Source organism: Zeus faber (assembly GCF_960531495.2).
Source record: "Zeus faber genome assembly, chromosome: 2".
Lineage (NCBI taxonomy): Eukaryota > Metazoa > Chordata > Actinopteri > Zeiformes > Zeidae > Zeus > Zeus faber.
This window is the reverse complement of record NC_137189.1, coordinates 20,761,919-20,783,724: the sequence shown is the minus strand read 5'-3', so window position 1 is coordinate 20,783,724 and position 21,806 is coordinate 20,761,919. Positions and strand designations below refer to the sequence as shown.

The 21,806-nt window shown below is 43.9% G+C and overlaps 1 protein-coding gene across 1 annotated transcript in view; it reads left to right on the top strand.

Moving 5' to 3' along the window:
* The first annotated feature begins 526 nt into the window (after nucleotides 1–526).
* ryr3 (ryanodine receptor 3) overlaps nucleotides 527–21,806 on the top strand; it is a 126,609-nt gene continuing 105,329 nt past the window's right edge. Inside the window, exons 1-3 of the mRNA XM_080024059.1 lie at nucleotides 527–589; nucleotides 15,682–15,801; nucleotides 19,954–20,058. Of these exons, the coding sequence (XP_079880185.1) occupies nucleotides 542–589; nucleotides 15,682–15,801; nucleotides 19,954–20,058 (273 nt within the window). The 5' untranslated portion in view covers nucleotides 527–541. The remainder of the gene's footprint in view (nucleotides 590–15,681; nucleotides 15,802–19,953; nucleotides 20,059–21,806) is intronic.

Below are 21,806 nucleotides of genomic sequence, written 5' to 3'. Positions count from 1 at the left end.
AGGGAGGGTGCTGGGTACAGGTGGGTGCTGGGTGAAGGGAGGGTGCTGGGTACAGGGGGGGGTGCTGGATACAGGGACGGTGCTGGGTGTAGGGAGGGTACAGTGTACAGGGAGAGTGCTGGGTATAGGGAGGGTGCTGGGTGTAGGGAGAGTGCTGGGTGTAGAGAGGGTGCCGGGTGTAGGGAGGGTGCAGGGTACAGGGAGAGTGGTGGGTGTAGAGAGGGTGCGGGATGTAGGGAGGGTGCAGGGTACAAGGAGAGTGCTGGATGTAGGGAGGGTGCTGGGGGTAGGGAGGGTGCAGGGTACAGGGGGAGTGCTGGGTGTAGAGAGGGTGCCGGGTGTAGGGAGGGTGCAGGGTACAGGGAGGGTGCCGGGTGTAGGGAGGGTGCAGGGTGCGCGGAGGGGGGTGGTGGTGGTGGTGTGCACGGAGCCCTATATGGCTGTGGAGCTCGACGCTAATATCGGCTTGAGGGGAAGAGCATCGCGTTTCTGCCTCCAGTCAGCGGTGGCTTCCAGAGTCTGAGCAGGCTGCTTTCCAGCCATGGCTGAGGGCGGAGAAGGGGAAGATGAGATTCAGTTCCTGAGAACTGTAAGTAGCCTAGAGATCGTCCGCTACGTCTCTTTTTAATGCATAGTTTGCGCTCAGTCTCTAGTTGTCTTATTGTTTTTTTTCTTCCTCGCATAACCAGTTGCCTGTCAGCGAGCGGTCAAATCACCGGGCTGAAGTTAAACGGTCGGATTTTTCTTTGTACTGGCGATGGAATTGGCTTGTGACGCGCGTTTCGGGGCTTATGTTGCAGATTTGTTTTATTTTTTAATTTTTTGGTGTGCACCGTGCTCACTTGCCGCAGGTGTCCTGCAGGGTGCCGCAGGGTGACAGGGCGTCATGTGCACCTGTCGACATGACCTCAACTGGGGAATTTTAATGAGAGTCCCATCTGCAGGTGCAATGGCAAAACGACTCCAACGCTGTCCTTTCCACATTAACACATAGGCATTAAAGTGGTAATCCGTCACACTATTTTGTTAAAAAAAAAAAAAAAAAAATCACAGATTGGATTCTCTATTAACCTAGCACTTTATAAGAAACAGACATTCTTTGTATTTGCGTTATGCGTCTGCTCCTTTCTGTGCTGTTGTCATTGTTGCTGGCGGATCTGCCTTTCTGAAAAAATAAAATAAAATAAATGCACTCACTGGCACTTGAAAGGAGTGAAAGGCGGCCACAATGAATATGATAAACCAGAGTGGCTAGTTGTGGTCAGCCAACAGTCAATATGGATGAATATTCACAAAAAAATCTGCAGCCTGGGTTAAAAAATATCCCCACCTCCTCAAGTGATTAAAAACCCCGCGTCACTCTGCATCAATTTATCAGAATGTACTTTTGAAAAAAGGAAGTGACCAGTCTAGGCTATACCTGGAAAAACTTGAAAAAAAACTTGTTGAGGTTTTGAGTGGAATCCAGGGACTTGTAGTGTAATCCAGCCAACACAGAGAATTTTATGTATTAGCAATAAGATTTTCTATTTATCACTCTTTATGAATTGTCATTGGCAGCGAAACAAGTTTCAGTAAGTTGTCAAGTGTAATTCACCCTCAGCGAATTACTATTTTAGTTGTTTGGCGCAGATTGCTCGGCTGTATGCGCAGCGATTCAGCTTGTAAATGATATGACAGATTCTATGTTTGTGTGGTGGGGATCGCCCATGCCGTATTAACGCCTCATGCGTTTAGTTTTTTTTAATATATAAATTAGGCATGTTACAATATCCAGTGATTTTATATCAGAACTTTGGACTGTCTACTTAGTCTATAGGGCCAAATTGATATAGTATGTAGGCAGGCATTGTTTAGTGCCAGAATTGATACTGGTGTAAGTTACATGTTTGTCTTGTGTATTTGAACGCTATAAGCAATATGTTTATGTGCAGCAGCATCCCGCCATGCCATGCCTTCCTAAACCATGTTGGTCTGTATCTTAGCTCCTCCCTAGATTTCTCTGCATTTTTATTTCTCAAATATCTGACCTCGCCCATATCCATTCTCTACTGGAATGAGGACGTTAAATGGCCAAGATAAAAAACAAGCAAGCTGGTTCTGCAGGCGGTGCTGACATTGAGACATTTTGTTTGTTTGTTGTTATGTTGATATTGACCAAAGTTTGCACAATTATGGCTTATTTCTTCAGCAATATTACTGCAGTATTACAGCAACATATATGTTATTCAGAAATATTTCCATCATTTAATCATCAACATTCTGAATGGGTTATTCGGTCGCTTGATGTTAATAGTCATTCAGATTTTCACGGTTTGGGATAGTATGTTGGATATAATTCAAATAACCCTAAAAATAAGGACAATGATAAAATAGTTGAATCTGCTTTCTGTAACTTGCAGTGACATAAGGGCTGACATGTTCATCCATATGGCCTGTGGGTGCAAGAGACAGGCAGGACCCTGCATTTAACAGCCCCTAGTGTCCAGTGTGCCTGCATATGCTGATCCTCAAATTCCACTGTCACAATGGCATGTTGATTATTTGATGACAACAGCTATTTCGAAGGGGGCTTCCCTCAAGAATACACACCCTTGTAATTTAACTTGGGTGCTGAGAGAAACATCTCATAACCGCAAGCCACCAACGAAAGCTTTTTTTAAAAATACACAGGAATCACTCAACGAAAAGGGCCTCCCGCGGCGCTCGCCTTGCGCCGCGTTGCATGTTTGATTTTCACGCCTCAATATTTGGCTTTGATCTGGACTCTTGGTTTCATTAGAGGATATGGTAGTGCTGACGTGTCTGCGCTGTTTGCATCAGAGTGTGTCTTTGTTGCAGTGAGCCACAGCACCCAAATAGATATTGTCTTTTTTCCCCTGAAACCAGCTGACGAGAAATGATCCGTTTTTGAAATTCCCAATAAGCGAATCTATCTGCAATACACCGACCTCAAGCGCTCCCAGTATTTGATATCGCTCTTGGCCAACGACGATGGCCGGGACATTCTGATTAAATTTCAGCCCGGCTGCATGACGCACAGCGCGTATTGAGTCTCACCTTGCTGTGTTAGTGTGACTGGGCAGAGAGGGGAGCCTTCCTTGTCAAAGGAAATAACAATGCAAAGGAGCCGAGAGGCAAAACAATGTTTCACCTCCCGGACGCAGACAGGCGGCCCTTCTTGAAACTTTAACCTGACTCTCACTCATTAATCGTTGATGCTTCCCGTCCTCCCCAAGCATTCATTGTTGAGGTCCTTCGAAGTTACCGTGCAATAGTGTGTAACTGTGCTTAGGCGCTCACATTGACACTCCCTCTACAGGCTGGGCTTGTTTTGCACAAGGCGTGGCAGATTTTGTCATCAGTCCTTCGGCTCAGAGTGACGGCAAAAGTCATTAACAAATTAATAGTTTTCTCTTTAATGCTTCATGTTTGCGCTCTAGCTCTGGGCGATCCTACTAGACGGTGTCATCACAAGTCATGAGATTTAAGAGTTAATCAACAAATTGCAGTAGTATGCAGCAGTGTGATTAAGGATTGATGTTATATAATCACTCCTTAACGAGAGTCCTCAAAATACTCCATAAGTCAATGATATTACCCTTCACACACTGTGATATCATGAAAAATAATGAAAATATACAACATGATATTTTGGCCACATTGCTCAGCCCTAGTGTGCACGGTATTATCACTCACTGCTTAGTAATTGAATTCATGATGGTGATCACAACTATGTGGACGGTGGTTTTTAAAATGTTGTTGGGAGCTTTATTTGTATGCATGTGTTGACTCTGCTGGAATGTGAACAGGAAAAAGTTGCTCTCGATAAAAACAAAAAAAATCACACACAAAAAAAAAACGCAACTTCATTGTCTTTAAAGCTGTATAGCCAGGTGATCCAGGCTTTCCTCTCCGCCCGGTAGCTGCTGCCCGAAGCTCATTTGGAGTTTATGTTGTTCTAGAAGCCTTGCTGCATACCAAGGCGGTTTACTCGGAGGGTTTAAATTTAGCCTTTTAAAAGCTAATGCTTCCACAGCACATACAGCCCTGGCTGCCTGGCACCCAACCGCACCGGGGTCGTGGCTTCATCCGGGCCACCGCGTGGCCAGTGGCACTGACGGCATTTTTATTAGGGATTAAACTACCATTTAGAAATCAACAGCTAAGCAACGCGAAGTGACATAACTATTACCCATCACAATGTGTCTCTCAAATGCAGCGCAATCACAAAGCAGGGGAGGGAGTGAAACCTCTTCAAAACACCTCAAGGGCAATAGGTTTCACTCTACGACAAATCCTTCGAACTAAACACGACGAGAGCCGGGCTTATTTGACAAATGTTTCGTCCAAATGCGCCAGCTTTCGGGAGTGGCTCTGATTTTGTTGGCACCCACTGATATGGAACAGAAACAAATGTATTCATCAGCTGCTTTGCACAGACAAGGAGTTTGACGTGGTGGATCTGGATGAAGATAATGATCCAAGCGGTGCTACCCTTTAAAGCACGAGCGTTGTAGGGAGTCATGTTTATTCTGACTTGACGTATTCACAGTAGAGGTATTGATCCATGAAAAGGGTTTGAATAATCATAACACGAGTACCCTGATATCAACCATTTGGGGATGACTATTGGTGCTTTCATAAGATATTTACACACAAGGAATATTTGCCAAACACTTAATGAGAGGCAACTGATGGGTAAAATGAATGTGTAAAAAGTGATGTGGATGAGCAGGTAGATGCATTGAACAGCTAATAAAGTAAACCACAATTCACCAAAATCCCAGACTATCTAGTCTCATATCACAATATTGATATTGTAACTGTGTTTTTCCCCAGCCCTAAGCACCATGCGAAAAAGTCAATCAAACAGTCTTTACAGTGAGCCTCTAGCAGACAGAGCCTGTAAGTGTGATTGCGTTGCACCAAACAAAGTTATCTCCGGCCGTGACTAATCCAAGGATAGAAAGAGAGAGAGAGAGAGAGAGGGGGAGAGCGAGGGAAAGAGAGAGAGAGAGAGATCCCCGAGAGGCGGGCAGATGGATGGAGACGGAGTGAGCCGAGTCGTGCTCTGCGGTAGAGCCTCAGGTGAACCTCCTCTCTGCGTTGAACTGAATTGAATGGGAAGGATTTCCTCCGTATTGATCGAGCCGCGCCCGGTGGTGCAGCCACCGCGCTGTGTCCCGCGGCGTGGCCGACGCCCCGGTAAAGCGCAGCGCTTGCGGCTGCTCTGTGGTGGGGGACAGCAGCCCTCTTCCTCCCTTCCTCCTTCCCATTCCATTCCAATTTCCCTCAACCTTGACATGAAGGTGGCAGACGCTTCAACCACTTGAACTTTACTTGCATGGGTTTCAATTAGGGGCGAGCCATTAATTGAGTATTCGATTTTTAAGTCAAATTACATTTTGGTAATACCGTAATATCGTAAGTCATACTGTGTGAAATTTTCCAACATGCGCCAAATGACAGCTGCTTGTCGTTGTTCCATATTATAGAATTAAAAGCTATTTTAGACGGCAAGAGGAATATATTAAGCAATTTCAACATGTCTGCTTGGAGTAAGATACAGTATCTTCCAAAGAGGATATATCATCATTCACTTTTTTTTACCCTGATTTTATGATCTATATGAATTGTATAGATTAATCAACTAATTACAAGAATATTTGAATGGTTCAAACAATTTGAACGCAATTTAAAATCTAAAAAATCTTCTGTGGCCCACCCAAATCTTTAATCACAACTCGATCAACACACGAGACATAGTCTAAGTATTTCCCTATATATTTTTTTATTTCATAAACAAAACCATTCTATGTGAACACGGACCTCTGACAATTTGTAAAGCAACAAATGTAAAAATAGGGTTTGCAAATAAAATAAACTAGGTTCGATAAATAAAGAATAACACGTAATTTAAATCCTATGGCTTTGTTTCATTGGCTCTGATTGCTTTTTTGAATGTAAACATTTTATGGTAATTTCAAACTTAATTACAAAATTTAAAATTGAAAACTATATGTTTATTTACTGTAAATGACCTCTCGTGGCCCACCTGCAGTAACTTCACGGCCCACCAGGGGGCCGCAGCCCGCACTTTGGGAAACACTGGGAGTTCTGATAGCAGGGCAGTGGGATGGAAGTTATTTAGCATCTTGGTAGATAAGTATTCCATTTTTCATTTACTTCTCTTTTTGTGCTGCACAGAAGTTCCTTTTGCAATTATGTGAAGGATTATGAATGCGAACCAATTTATGTTTTATGGACGTTTTCTGCTGATCATATTTTCACTGATTTCTCGACAACAAGTGGATGTGAGTGAAGCATTCTCAATACACACAAGCTGAAGAAACCCTACGTTTTTAATAACTAATACCACATGTTTTAATAGAAAATACCAAATTTACAGTGTTAGTGTAGTTAAATTGGTGATTCTCTTGTTTGGTGACTATATCTCATGTTTGTATAAGGACTTATACAATAAAACGGGTGTTATCACAACTGTAGACAGCGCTTTTATTTAAACCTGCCCCTGCTACTAGAGAGGACAGTGTAACCCCTTTCAGTGCCCCTGTAGCCTCTTTATTTGCCAGAGAGCTGTCAGAACTTTGCATTATGTGCACAACCTCAAACCAGTGTTGACAAGGCTTATGAAATGCCCATGAATTATGAAGGTCCTCAGACATGGCTGTTCATTGTCTCCGGTATGGGCCAACGCAGACGAAGAGGTCGGGAGTTCTCTGGAAAGGTTTTATCTCCAAAAAGGCCATCCATTCAAATACAATAAGGGAAATTGAATTTATGTTTATAGGTGAAATATATTTCGGACCGAAAGGATGTGTTTTTTGTTTTCAGTGTGTGGATTAATGAAGTAGAACTTGTGAAGAAACATGTTTTAAGGGGCCGTCTGTCTGCCTTCACTTGTCCGCTTGAAATGGCACAAAACAGAGAACTGAGAAGGACCGAGAAGAACTGATTCAATCAAAGGCGATAAGTTTGAGTGGCTTACAGTGACTACGCATTATGTCATTAATCATAACCTGAAATCTGATGACCCCGATAGACCCCTGATACCGATAGAATCAAAATTGTAGTAAACTGCTGGCCTTGTTATGGCTTAAGCACGGAAATGAAGGTACTTATTCTACAATGGACAGTAATTCATTGGAGGTCTTTGCAACGGTGGCATTAGTATTCACTGGGAGCTGTGGTGTAGGGAGACTCATCTTTAATAATTACTTTCATTAATCAACAGAAGACTGAAATTGACACAGACGGTCAGGCTCATTGAGGTTTGTTTTCGCTTGTGAGGTTACCAAGTTCATTCTCATTTAAGGCCGTTCCGCCTTGTAAGTTTGCATGTTGGAAAAGGGGTGTTAGTTATTTTTCATGGATCACGATGACGCAACAATGGCGTCAGTGCGAATTACTGATAGCGTCTCAGATCAAGTTAAATGGCCGCAGTGGCCCTTAATTTAAGGCAAACATCATACAATTTGTCAATTTGTTGTAAACTTGGCTTGAATTCCAACAGCTTCCTTAGGTACACCGTTTTCTATCTGCAGTGTGCGTCCCACCATGACAGTCGCTGTCTGGAGATGACGTTCCGTTGCTTGGAAGGGCCCGGGACAGATTCCACCGGCTCGTCGGGAGGTTTACCTTGTCAGAGGCTGCCAATGATCCAACCGTGAAACCCTTAAACACTCACTGAATCCCCTTCTGTCTGTCACGTCCGCTCTGCGGTGATGCGGGGGAAAAAAATCACTTGACTGGAGAATTTCTATTACTGCTTTTGTTTTGCTTCACCGCTCAGGTGTGCGGCTGCTTATTGTTTTTGACATGAGGTTTCATGGTGCGTTAGGAGAGTCTCAGAAGCCTACGCATGCATGCGGGTTGCACGTACGGACGAGGACAGGTGCACCGCGTGCATTCAAATGTGTCTTAAGAATGCACCGGACGCATGCATGCATGCGATGGTTAAAAGTCTGCATATCATTAAATGTGTTATTAAGAAAGATTCTATTCTATTTTGTTCTTTTCTATTTTGGCAGTCAAACCTATTTATAGTGGTTATAATTTGAGTGTGGTGAAACAGGATTTTTTTTCTCAAAGATCTCGCTTTTAATAATAGAAAGCCCCTGAGAGGATTGTCTGAGGCAGAGAGGCAGCTGAGATCAACTAAAAAAAGCTCTGAATCACACTGTGATGGTAGTGCTATTAATGTTTTTAGAAGTGCGGGAAATTTACACTTGGAACGGATATCCATATTATGATTCACCTCCATAAAAATGGAGGTAAATTGTAATTCTGTGTGTTGGACAGGCTGGAATGATAGTTACAATGTAAACAACAATTATGTATGATACAAAATTTTAATAAAGCCCATTTTCCATCTAATCCACATATTTATAGAAGGACTTAAGTAATCTCAAGGGGAGGCCTCGGTAATGAACTCAAAGGTTTGAATTCTGCGTTGCACCAGCCATCTGGTCCTGTCAGTGGTATACAAATAAAACACTGAGACACGTCATGAGGCATCTGAAGGATTTTCCGGACATTGGCTCCCGAGTGCCCCGAAGACGTCCACCAAGTGAATATGGACGATTGTAAGCATACACCGATTTATCCAAAGATTTTCTATTGAATCAGCTCATCATCACTGCAGTTGTCGGGTCTGCTGATGGATAGTGAGATGTGGACATATAACTCACAGGCACCAACATTTCATCTTTAGTTCCCGGTGCCCTGTACACAGCTGCACTTGTTAAAGGGGACTTGTTATGCTTTTACTTATTTTCTGTCATACAGGTACTCCTCACTTAACGACCTCCCTGTTTAACAACCGTTTGGACTTACGACCAGCTCTCTGATCAGTCTGCATTGTGTGGTTGCACGGGGCGCTGTAACCCAGGTTACTGTGCCCCTGGCACGGACCTCTCCGCTTCAGCGAGCCACGGCCACGGCTCACCCCGAGCCTCTCTCCCTACGGCTAACTGAAGCCGGCCCAGGGAGGGATGGGTCCCCCTGCTACCGGTGTAGGTACCAGATGTGCTCGGCCTGGCGGATCAGCTTGCACAGACAGAGGGTGAAACAAATCCCGTGGCGCAATGAAAGCGAGTGCTGGCGGAGGTGCGGGTGCCAGGTGCACCACTGGCCCGTCTCATCTGCGCCGTAAAGGAGGTGGAGCGGCTACATTTTGTATGAGCATTATTACTGGACATTTTGACTGACAAGTGTATATAAATTTTTATTTTTTATGTATTTATTTTACCAGCCAAAAAAAACGGTAATTACCGAGCCAAACATCAAGGAAGTGACGTAGTGCCACAAAGCCTTACACACTTTTCCCTTCCCTCCCCACTTGTTTTGTACCTAAACACAGAAATTACATAGTGCAATAACAGGTGTTGGGGGGGGTGCCCATTCTCCATATTACAAATCAGTGTACCATCAAAATGATTTTGAATATGATAACAAAGTTACAGTGTTGTTCTTTAAATTAGGCCTTGTAGATCCAATATGAGTGAGGAACTTGATTCAGCAAGTTGACTGCTTGTTTCTCACCTCAAATTTGTTTAGAAACAGATTTTAGTGCACTGATAAGGTGTCATCAGTGAAAGTTTACAGAGTGAATAAAACAGAAACCGGAGTAAAGGTCAAAACCCATTGGCTCAGAACCAGGGGCTTGGCTGCTCATTCACAATCAAAGCTACACACATTGAAATAGCCCCTTTAAAAATGTGTAATCTCAGTGGTATTTTCAGCAAAACAGCTCAAAGACATGTTTTTGGGACTTCAGAGACCTATATTAACATGTGTAAAAATAAGCATAATAGGTCCCCCTTTAAGGAAAAGGCTCGAAATATGGCAGTCCGGTGCTGCCAGTGTTGATAGCACAGTGCCAGGCTGACGATGAAGGGCTATTTTGGGAGGGAGTTACCAGGCTTTGATTTGTTTAAATCATCCCGGTCACACCTTCTCTCTGTTTGAACGTCTAGCTCTGATTATTCCTCCTACCTCTAGGGTTTTGGTATTTCCTGCACTGTGATGATTAGCCCGTAATTGTAATTGTAAAGGCAATTGTAATGGTTGATTACAGTGGCACAAGGAGTCTGAGTCCCTTGCTCTTTTTTACCTCTCTTGCTTTCTCTTTCACATCTGCTTTCTCTTGAATGACTCATTCTTTTTTGGACGTTTCTTGTAAGCTGTGCGACTCTCTCCGAGAAATGTGATCATTATTTTTCCCACTCTTCATATTTTTCTCTCCCAAGGCTAGAATGTTGTTTTTGCATTCAAGATTTGTTTGGCACTCGGGGCGTCCTGGTGGCTCAACCACATAAGCATGCGAACCATATAGGCAAAACGGCTGCGGTGGGTTTCAATCCAGCCTGCGATTATTTGCTGTGTGTCTCTCCCTGACTCCACCTCCCGTTTCCTGTCTCTTCCCACTGCTCTCTACAAAAAAAAAAAAAAAGATTAATTTGGCACATCATGAATAATAGGCTCATTATTTTTACCTACACAGCAGACGAGATAACTCATGACTTGTGAATCCAGTGCTTTTTTAGCTGCGGTCTTTGCTCACTTGTCTAGGCTGTGCTGTGCTTTTGATTTATTAGACCAGGGTTTGTTATAGTTTTGACAAGCTGCGGGGGACACGAAACTGCATTTGGTTTCCTATCCAGGGTGCCTGGCTCGTTAATACATACTGGTATCCTTGTTATGCGTGGGAACCATGGGAAACGGTGCTGTGTAAAGTGGGCAGTCTGAACTGCAGCTTTCAGAGGCACCAACTTCACCTGGCGAAAAGCTGATGCCTCGCACATCTACACAGTATCTTCTTTGATCTCAATAATCTTAGCTAAGCTTAACTGAAAACACGACGCTCAATCCTCACTTAGCGCCTTGCCTGACATTTACGAGGAACATGACCCCCTAGCAGCTATTTGGACTTGGACTGCGTAGCCAGACAGCGCGAACAAGGGGACAAAGTTGTCAAAATTTGCCCAATTCCTTTCCATTTGCCCTCCCTGGAGGTTTTCTCTGAACCCAAAGTCAGTCTCTCGGCCTGCACAGTATGTGTGCCGCATGCATGTCAAGATATCCTGGCTCAGGGATTGAGCAGATTCACCTTTTCTCAAGTTCACATCGGTGGCAGTGGCGGGGTGAGCGCTGGGGGTTTATTTGGTAAGCCGGAGCTCTGGGAGTTCTCGGGTTTCGGACCGATGGGATGCATCGGGCCATGCACACATACACACGCACACGTCCACACACAGACACCTGTCACTGTCCGTTTGAAACCGCCATGGAGGCTTGTTGAACGATGAGCGAGGGAGTGAGAGATTAGGAGAAAACAATTGTTTGTTTGTGGATGTGGGAATAAGAGAACAGTTTCCAGATGGATGGTAGTGCACTGGGCTTGACATAACGAAAGGCTGGGTTGTACATCAAACTTAGCTTGGCTTTATGTGCAGAATCAAGAAAAGTAACTGCAAGGAAGAATGAAATGCACTCTGAAAACTCGACTCCCAATGAATTTGTTTGAAGCGTTTCGGACACATAGGCCGTCATTGGGGAAATGCTTCTTTGATGGCAGAGTGTAAGGGTGAGCAATGGGCAAGGGTGGGTTGTGTGTCCAGAGTGAAAGAGGAATGGGGGGGTGCAAGGAAGTGGTGGGGGTGGGGAGAGGGCAGGGTCAAGTTGCTGCTCCCCCATCCCACTCCTCAAGCCCCAGGTGTGAGGGGCCAGGGGGGGTCCTATACATAGACCTTGAAGCTGCTCCTTAGCTGTCTAGCAGATGATCGTCGCAGATTCAGATTCTCTGGCTCTGCATCAAGACCAGCGTCGGTCCGAGAGAGAGTTTTAGAGCCTTTCGCTCTGGTTGACTCCAAAAATGAACAATGATGAAAATAATGATTGTCCACATCTTATACACGACATCAACTGAGTCCAGAACAGTGGAAAAATTCAAAACGTGAAGGTGGAGATGGGACGTGTACTCTGGTTGGGGTAAAATGAGAATCGGCCATGTCTTCTAGAGAAAAGACATATCAGGTTCTAATTAGCAGCAGCGTCTGCTGCATGTACCCTGCTTTGTAAGAAGATATGACAGTGATTAGTGTGATTTGACACTGTGATACATCTATTTCAAGTCCTGGAGCCCTAAAAGAAAGAGATTTGCGGTCTGTGAACGAGAAATTACATGTACCAGATGTATTCCCAAACAAGTGGTTCAATGCTCCAGACTACCTGACTCTACTGTCTATTGGCATTCTTAGCACAGCTTTAGGCTCAGTATTGTTTTCACAGAACAGACATACGAATCGTATGACTCTCAAGCATTATTTGAATGCATCAGTGAAAGCTGGTGCAGAACCATCGATGGATCCCTAATCATAACAGACCGTCAAAGAGCAATGGAATGGAATGTCAATATACAGCTATTCTGTGAAAAATATTCTGTTGTGAAAGATGTTCAGAAACTGCTATTTGCCATCTTGCCAAAACTTATTTTGCTCATTCAGTACATGCTATGACCAGTTTGCGTCCAGACACAATGCGACAATGTGACTGCCTCTGGTTTGGAAGATCCAATAGCAACATGAGCAAATTCCTTTGTGTACAGACTTGTCAGCTTGCCCTGGTCTGATCAGATGAACAAATTGAAAATGCCCTCGATTCACTCAGCTGACTGAATTTGCCAAACTGTTGGGCTGCCATTGCCATTTGTTTGGTCTCACTACCAGAATTCCAAAAAGCTAAAAAAATAAAAAGCTGTATATTTGCTTAATTTTGAAGAGGTGACAAGTCTGGGGTCAGCCTATTTCTATATTAGGTTTCCCTATGCTTTACGGAGGTGGGAGTGGTGGCTGGGGTCCTCCTTCCAGTAAAGGAATGGACGACTGTGAGCCAACATCGATGCTTTTGGTACTCCGTAATCGCTTGTCTGAGGACCCCAAGAGGGTGGATTAATTAATATGCCGGTCTGCTCTTCTTTGTGCTGCCAACTTGGCCTCTCCCTCAGTCTGCCCTGACATTTCACTCTGAGGAACCAAGCAAGCGCAGCGACTCTCCGGACCTGATTGTGTCCTCGCATCGTGTCGTCGTTTGCAGTCATCGTTTTGTTTTTCTCTCGGTTTGGAATTTGTGCAGTTGTGTGTGTACATTTTTTTTTTTTACGTTCTTCAGATGTGCAAGATTAAGATTAAGATTAGATTGTGTCAACTGTTTCCGACTGTTTGTTTTACACCGAGGCCAGCCAGTAATTGCTGCCTCACACCACCTATAACTCCAGGTGTCGTATATATCCAGATTTAGGTCCCAGGGTGTCAATTTTCCTAACTTGTGAATTGAGTCCAAGGCATTAGGACTGTAGTTGGAATCCACTGTTAAAATCTCTTTAGCTCTTTGCGCCTGGTACTTCATCGACTCCCCTGCACTGGTTTCATTTTAGCTTGCTTACACAGGATGCAAACTTCGTAGCCTGACCCCTTAGCTATGAAGGCTAAGAAGCCTTGTTAAAGCCTTGTTTGGCCGTGTGGGTGTAGATTCTAAGCCTTCTTCTCTATATGTCACCAATTGTCCAATGCTACCGATTATGCACCGAACCTCCAACTGCTCCTGGCGAGCTGGTTGTCAACTCGCACAGTGGACATCTCCGTCGGTGCGTCAATGTGTGTGCGAGTGGATTGCAAATCACTTTCCTTGAATCTCAGAAAATAAACCCTCATGTCCAGAAAGTCATCCTGGTGTCCGCGGTCAAAGTCACTGCTGCCACATCATAACTGGGGAACTGGAGAGATGCATGGCACATTTTTCTGTCTGGATTTTTTGATTAGACAATATAAAAATTGCACACCTACACCTACTTGCACATTCTTTCAAAGACAGAAATACCATCTAACAGTGTGTTACATAGCCTCCTTTACCATAGTACATTCATTAGCTTGCCATCGTTTCACATATTGTCTGCTTGACTGCTTATCTTCTCTTCTCCGTCTGTGGGAGCTCCACAAGCTGCCTTTTTATCTGTCAAATTAATACCCCCGCTAAGCTGCTGGGAGCCACAACCATGGCAACCATCACATGTGGGATGTAAGCTAGCAGAAAGTGCATACACACACGTAGCCTCCATCACGCGTGCATGGCCACACATCGATTTAGACACGCAAACACACACACAAATATGTTCAAACTTGGAAGGCACAAACACTAGGCTTGGGCGATATCCCAAATTTTTAATTGCGATGCAGTCCAGCCCAAATTTTCGATTCCGAATATCGTTTTTCCGTCAATAAAAACACTCTGTATTTGTTTTTTTGGAGAAACGATGAACCTTTACGTGGGATCACGGAGAACAGATGCTTTATGCCACTCCAACTAAGTTGCCCGTGGGCGTTCATGTAACATGCGTGTAAAAAGCATCTCCCTTTCACCAAGGAACAGTGATGAGCACCAAGCAAGCGCGAGTGAGGAAATATATAAGTAGAATATAAAATAAAAAAGCAATTGTACTTATTTTGGGATCAGCGTGATAAATCACGAGGTGTGGGATGTGAGCGTGTGATCTGGTTGATATGCGTGAAACGTGAGACTTGGCAGCTCTGTATAATAGTTTTTTAAAATTACTACAGGTAATAACCTGGACCCGCCACTTAATCACCGTACCATCCGCACCACCATGTCCAAATCTTCCATCCGCTTCCTTGCTGTTGCACGCATACGTCCACATACATCTGCTCTGCGCTCCGCTGGTCCGTCCGTCGATCACCCCGGCCCCGTGGGGGCGGATTTTTCGATACTGTGAAAATAGCACATAGGGTGGTGGCAGATATCGTGATATTCAATATTATCAAATATTGGCCTAAGCCTAACAAACAGATAAGCGCATGTACCAACAGACACCCAGGAAAGCACGGGGTCGCACACGTTAATAACTTTATAGATTCACATTCACTGTGATGTAACCGGCTCAGAAGCTATCTCCTCTCTCGCTCGCTCTCCTTGCTAGCTCTGTGATTAAGCTATTTCTGTTCCGTGTTTAGTTTCAACCTCCTGCTGTTCAAATGGCGCGTTTATTTATTGAACTATTTTTTGTTTGTGCTGCTGTATTCGATTGGATATATCTCAAAATCTCACCCTGGTATAAATATGTTTACAGATCAGCTGTTTATACACATTTCAGATATGTTATACATCATTTTTATTTTAAACCATAACAACAGGAATCAATCTATTCTATTCAGTGAAAGAAGTTATTTATAATCTTTGGAAACCTCTTGTATTGGTTCAAAATTAATCCCAGTGTTCAGTAATCAAAGTATTTTCACTTTCACCTTTATTTTCCAATTGGAAAACGTCAGCGTCGCCTTCCTGTTACAAAACAAAATGGCAGCAAAAGGTATTATTCCGTAAAATTTCATATGGTGAAGCATAAGCAAGAAAAGACACATTTGAGTCCCCTTCTAGTCCATTCGTCTGTACTCCATCTGATCCGCTGTACTTTGAGGTGGACTTACAACCAGGGCAACGTCAACAAAGTCAAAATCAACTCTCAGAACCAAATATTCTGTTTATGCACTAAAATAATTATCTGGAGCGTCAAAAAGCAACAATGGTGTTTGTCTGGGAAGGCCCTTCCCTCTCCTCCGCCTCTAACCCCTGCTTCTCGCCCGCCAGGATGACGAGGTGGTGCTGCAGAGCGTGGCCACCATCCAGAAGGAAAACCGCAAGTTCTGCCTGTCGGCCGAGGGTCTCGGCAACCGTCTCTGTTACCTGGAACCCACGTCTGAAGCTAAGGTGAGTGTCAGCACGTCATCGCACACGGTTATAACAGACGTGACGGGCAGAGGCTGGAGCCTTGTTTTGAAACATTAAGGGCCAGCCTTGAGAGCCATTTCATGAAGAAACAAGCTGTCTTATTGATTTCAGTGGATTGGTTTCATAGCCTTTAGCCCCAAATTGACTGTTTCTAGAGAAATTATTACTTTTTTTTAAATTCTGTATTATTATCAACTCACTTCATGCTCATATTGTTTTTTGGAATTATTGCTGTACACTGCCACCTTTTGCATTCCAACCATTTTTAATGGCCATTCCTTGATTCCTGTTTCAAGGTTCTCCCTAAGGTTTTGTTATTATTTTCATTGCATCCTTCCTTGGTGGGTGGGTGAGTGGTGTGGTCCTGCCTGAACTAGGGTTAAATTTGAAACTATGATTAAGGGATATTTATCCAAACTGTATTGATTTGGCCTTGATTTAAGCGAACACATTCAATGTTTACACAGACCCATCAGGCCGAGAGAGGCGGAGCCATATAATATCTTGTGTCCACAGTACAGCTGGCAGAACAGGGATTTATAATAACCCACATCATATCCACCTTCCTATTGAATTGACACTCTTTCATATACTGTATTTCCTCAAATATACACCAGTAGTCAAATAAAAACCAGGCCTCTAATAAATGCCGGGGGCGTGGTCTACAGGAACAAATACAAGCTTGCCTCAAATAAAGACTGGGGCAAAAACTGATGAGAGCTGAGGTGCTGTTTTTATGCGGAGCTCCGCTCCCAAACAAAGCAAAACAAACCAAACAGTGTCTTTTTTTTTTTTTGTAGGTGTATTTAATTTACTCTGTTTCCTACTGCTGCAGAGCAGAACATAGATCTCTTCATAGGGCAAACACCCTGTTCTGAGCACTCTCACTCTCCAGCGTTTAAGGCAAACTCGGAAAACGAATTCCCTTGTCGGCTAAGTGCGACTTTTACGGTGGCTACGAGCTCTCTTTTTTCACCATACATGTGTTTGCATGGCATGGCACCCAGACAGAAGTTCATACTAAAATATGATTAAAAATACTAATAAAACAGAGGGAATTAGATATAAAGCCTGCTTCTAATACAAGCCTGCTTCCAATAAAGGCCTGGTACCCTCTGCAGTTTAGGTAAATAGAAGTCCACGGTTGCTATTTGAGGAAATACGGTATTTCAATTTGGGTGGGGGATTTTCCCCAAATGATCGATGGCATAGCCTTCTGTTTGCATTATTTGGTCTAATTGAGCAAATGAGCATGGGAAACACGATGCTCCATTGAAATGAAGGGAAAAGCATTTTGTCATGTCAAATCCCACCGTCTTGCTTGTTTCTTGTCTCAAAAAGCCTGCTACATAGCCCGATGATCAAATCCCCATGCAATTAAATCAGGATTCATCCTCGTCTGTCTGATTAATTCTTCCGGTCAGATAAATGTCAGTGGCCCACAATGTTGTATCAAACATAAGTCACTCTGGACCGAAGTCCATCTCTCCAGCATGCGGGGGGCCAATGGTACTAGGGTTGCAACAAATTATTATTTTCATAATTGATCAATCTTAGCGCATTAGCACAACCAAAACTGCAATTACAGCAACTAACACTTAGCTGAACCGATAGAGGTTTGATGCATTAAGGATGCAATGTCTCTTCACGCTGAAACATGAGGTCATGTTGTTGATTTGACTTTAAATCCCTAGGGAGATTTAATATCCAGTACTTCAGTAGAATGCTGGACCAGAATAGTGTTTTTTCACGGTATTTATACCAGAGGCTTCTTCCGCCGTGTCTGAAAGATGTAGATGGGATGGAGGCGCCGTGGTTTGGCAGGGAGAGAGGGATCGTCATCTACGGGGGCAATAAACAGTGTTGACACCACCTTTTCTGGCCCCTGGACACTGCTGGCTCTCTGCCACTGCAGGTAGACAGGAACAAGGCACTAGAAAACAAAATATATATGTAAATAACATATTAATCTGGCGGAGCCCTAGTTACACAAAGCATTTTTATTAGGCTTTTGACCAAAGGTAAAGAAAATTGTTAATAAAGACGAATAACAATTAATAGATATTAATAGATATTATATTAACTTAAAAGTTCATTAGACAAATGTTGTTGACACATCTAGGACAAGCCCAAACCCAACGACACTGAATACCGCACATGGGTGAAGTATATGCATTTTTTAATTGGCCAATGATGTTTCAACTCGTGAAGGATCGTCACATCTTGAGCCAATTTGTGCTTCTAGATCCGAGTGGAATACGAAAAAATTCAGGCAATTCTTAAGGTCGACATGACAATCAGAAAAAAAAGAAAAGAAAAATCTCTCTCCTATTCACAGCTCCCAACAAGGGGCTGCATACATTCATACCGGACGAGCGGACCAATGATAATTGAGGAAATTGAGAGTGAATAATTCATGAGAAGTGTAAATTAAACAGCACGACGCAGAAGAGGTCACAGACTATGGGGTCAGGCCAGCTCATCAGGCCATAACCTGCTGCCGGTGCAACGTCCTCTGCGAAGCCTGCAAGATGCTTTCATGAAAAATTTAAAAATATCCAACGTTGCTGCTTTATCTTTCACTTATTTCCTTTACTTTAGTTTTTCCCATCAAGAAACCATCAATGCTATTCCAACACGTCAATCGACATCAATGGATTATGTTGTATTTGGTTCCTCTACTTGCATCTGGGTGGACGGACAGGAATCTCTTTTCACAGAATTCTGCATGCAGGTGCAGAATCTGATGGAGCCGAAGCCTGATGAATTAGATACCAACACAGTATAAATGGAGAACTATACAAACAGTGCACACACATAAACACACACACACAGACAAACACGCCAAGACACCCACACAACAGCAGCAGCGGGTCGTCTGCATATTTGTGTCAAGTTACGGGGCTCCGTCCTCATTATCGCCCGGGTGGTCCTCACCTCCGCTCGCTTGGCTGCGGAGTCCAGGCCTCAGTCTCACCGAGTCGCTTGGGTGCCCGAGGCCTTAAATCATTCCTTCTCCTGCGTCAATTTAACACGAGACAAATGAAACTCCATAAAAAATGTGAAATGAGCCACTCGGATGGCCTCCCACATGCACAGGGCGCTCTTGAAAAGGACAGCTGTAAGGATTATTGTAAAAGTCGATGTGGCTCCTCTGTCTTTTCAGTGAAATATATTCATGGAGGCGCTTGGCAAAACACACACGTCGCAGGGCCTCTTTGGTGCAACGCGAAACCTTATCATAGATCATAGGTTTTCAGATATGTGGCCGGCAGGGTTTGGACACTGGTAGTTTGAAATGCCCAGTGGACATTTAGTCACGCGTAATTTATTTGTTATTGTTTATGTTGTGTTTAGGTTACGACAGCCCCTGACGCTAAATGTTAATCAACAGTGCCATCTAGCACATGAAAATGAAATCCACCTTTCAAATGTGGATGAACCCATTCTCTGATACCAACTGAAGGCTGTTCATACTCATTCATTTCCTACTTTGGTTTTTTGTGATTTGCCAAAATAACTTTAAATCATCTCCGGCATTTTCTTGCATTTGGATATTACTTGAGGAAAGTCAAGGGATTTGCATGTGCATACATCTTCTAAATGTGTTTGATTTGCTACAGATGACTTTATACGAACGATATGACTACATTAAGCATCACGTCACACAAGAATGGTGCAGCAGAAGGGGGCAATGATGAAGCATTTAGAAGAAGAAGAAGAAGTAGGTTCGGCATTAATGACTACAGCGTAACTCCCGCAGGGCTCCCCACCTTTTGTGCAGATGCTCATCATCCCCAAGCCAGTGATTAAGAAAACATTGGCACAGGAAAGAGGCCCCAAGTCATTGGAATTATTTATCACCACCTCCTGCTAATAGTTTAATAAATTGGTTTCCTCCCTAAATATCGCTACTGCCGGAATGTATTTCGCCCTAATGCAAATTGCTGGATGTAGTAAAACAGTAGCGATCAGTCACTTTGAGTGAGTGACTGAATGAATTGGTTCCCCGAAAAGCAGAAGTACCGTCCGAGTATAACAAGGAGAGTGGAGAGGAGTTTTGGAAGTTTGTCCTTTCTTCATTCGTTTTTCATGTTGTTTCTCTCCCTCTCCTCTTCCCTCCCGGTGCAGTATGTTCCTCCAGACTTGTGTATCTGTAACTTTGTGCTGGAGCAGTCCCTGTCGGTGCGGGCGCTGCAGGAGATGCTGGCCAACACCGGGCAGAACAGCGAAGGGGTGAGTGCCGCCTGACACCCTGACTTCTATTAGCATAACACACTCATCAACATAATACACAGCTACGTGCAGACACATAAGCTGCTTTCACACATGCACTGCAACCCCGAAATTATCCGGACATTACCCGGAAGAGCTGTGTGAGCGCAAATGTCGGAATCAGTTGGACTGGAGATTAACCAGACTTTATCCAGCCAGCACCCTAGTATGAAGTCTGTGTAATATTCGATTGAGTGGTATGTGCGAACAGACTAGGTAATTGTCCGGAGAATACGCAGTGAGCGAGTGGGTGTATCGTGTGTTGATGATGTCTCTATCATGCGACTGGTGATGTCATCAACACATTCACTGAGAGTGAAGAAGGGTCATTTACTTTCTTCCAAATAATTGTGCATTGAGCGTAGCTGCTGCGTACTCCTTTCTGCTTTCCTTTATATTCCTTTCCACTCTTTAGTTTACATTACGGATACGTTCAAATACATCGTCCGCCATCTTGGATGTACTGTAAAACTCTGCAACATCATGCATCATTGCGTCACGTCCCGCCTCCTGCACCTTCCACCCAGGCTCCGCCACTCGTTTAAACTAAACAGATAATTTCCAGTGTGAGCGCGTCTGACTCCGGTTGTGTCCTACTTGTGTGAAAGGGCAACTCCAGACATGTCCGGACCTGATTATCTGGACATTGTCCGGAGTTCATGTGTGAAGGCAATTATACACACACATGCTCCCACACACTCACATACATACACACACAGGTACACCCATACCAAGATACACTCATACACACACAGAAACCCACAAACACACACACACACACACACACACACACACACACACACACACACACACACACACACACACACACATGCACACACACACATACGCACAAACACACACACACACACACAAACACACACACACACACACACACACACACACACACACACACACATGCACACACACACATACGCACACACACACACACACACACAGACACACACAGAAACATACACAGACACACAGAAACATGCACACACACACACACACACACACACACACACACACACAAAATCATGCGCAGACACACAGACATGCACAGACACACAGAAAACCTCTTAAATGTCCTTGCTACATGTTCATCTCGATAAAGGGGCAAGAGAGAGTTTCGTTACACAGAGTTTTCTAGGGCGCTTTTATAACTTGAAAATGCAGCCTTCTAATTATGCGTTCATATAGATGATAGCTCGTTAAATGTTTTTAAAGCGTGGCTAGTTTACGTGGTCGCAGTTATGAAGGTGAACATATAATGGAATTAGAGGCGATGAATCCCGCCCCGTCGTCTACTCATCAGAGGTCTGCGCTAAGCAGAGGCTGTCGTCTGCCAAAAGAAGGAGGGGAAATTATCTGAGTGCATTGTCTCCCCTTTCCTTCTTCTCCACCATCCATCCACCCTCCAGTTTGCCACGTGTTTATTGGACAAGGTAAGTGGGCAGGAATCTCTCACAATGCAGTTTTCCAGGGATTTAACCACTGGGGTTTGTCGGGTGTCACCGTTACTAGGCTCTGAGCGGAGGGGGTGGAGGTGGGGGTGGGGTGGAGTCAGCGTCGGACTGTTTGCATTTAAGCAGTAAGACACACCACCTTTGGTGTAATAATCCCACGTGTCATTTCTTTTCATCAACCTAGTACTCACAATCTTACCAACAGGCCTTAAATTATGAGCCCAGGCGTAAATGTGAGAACAC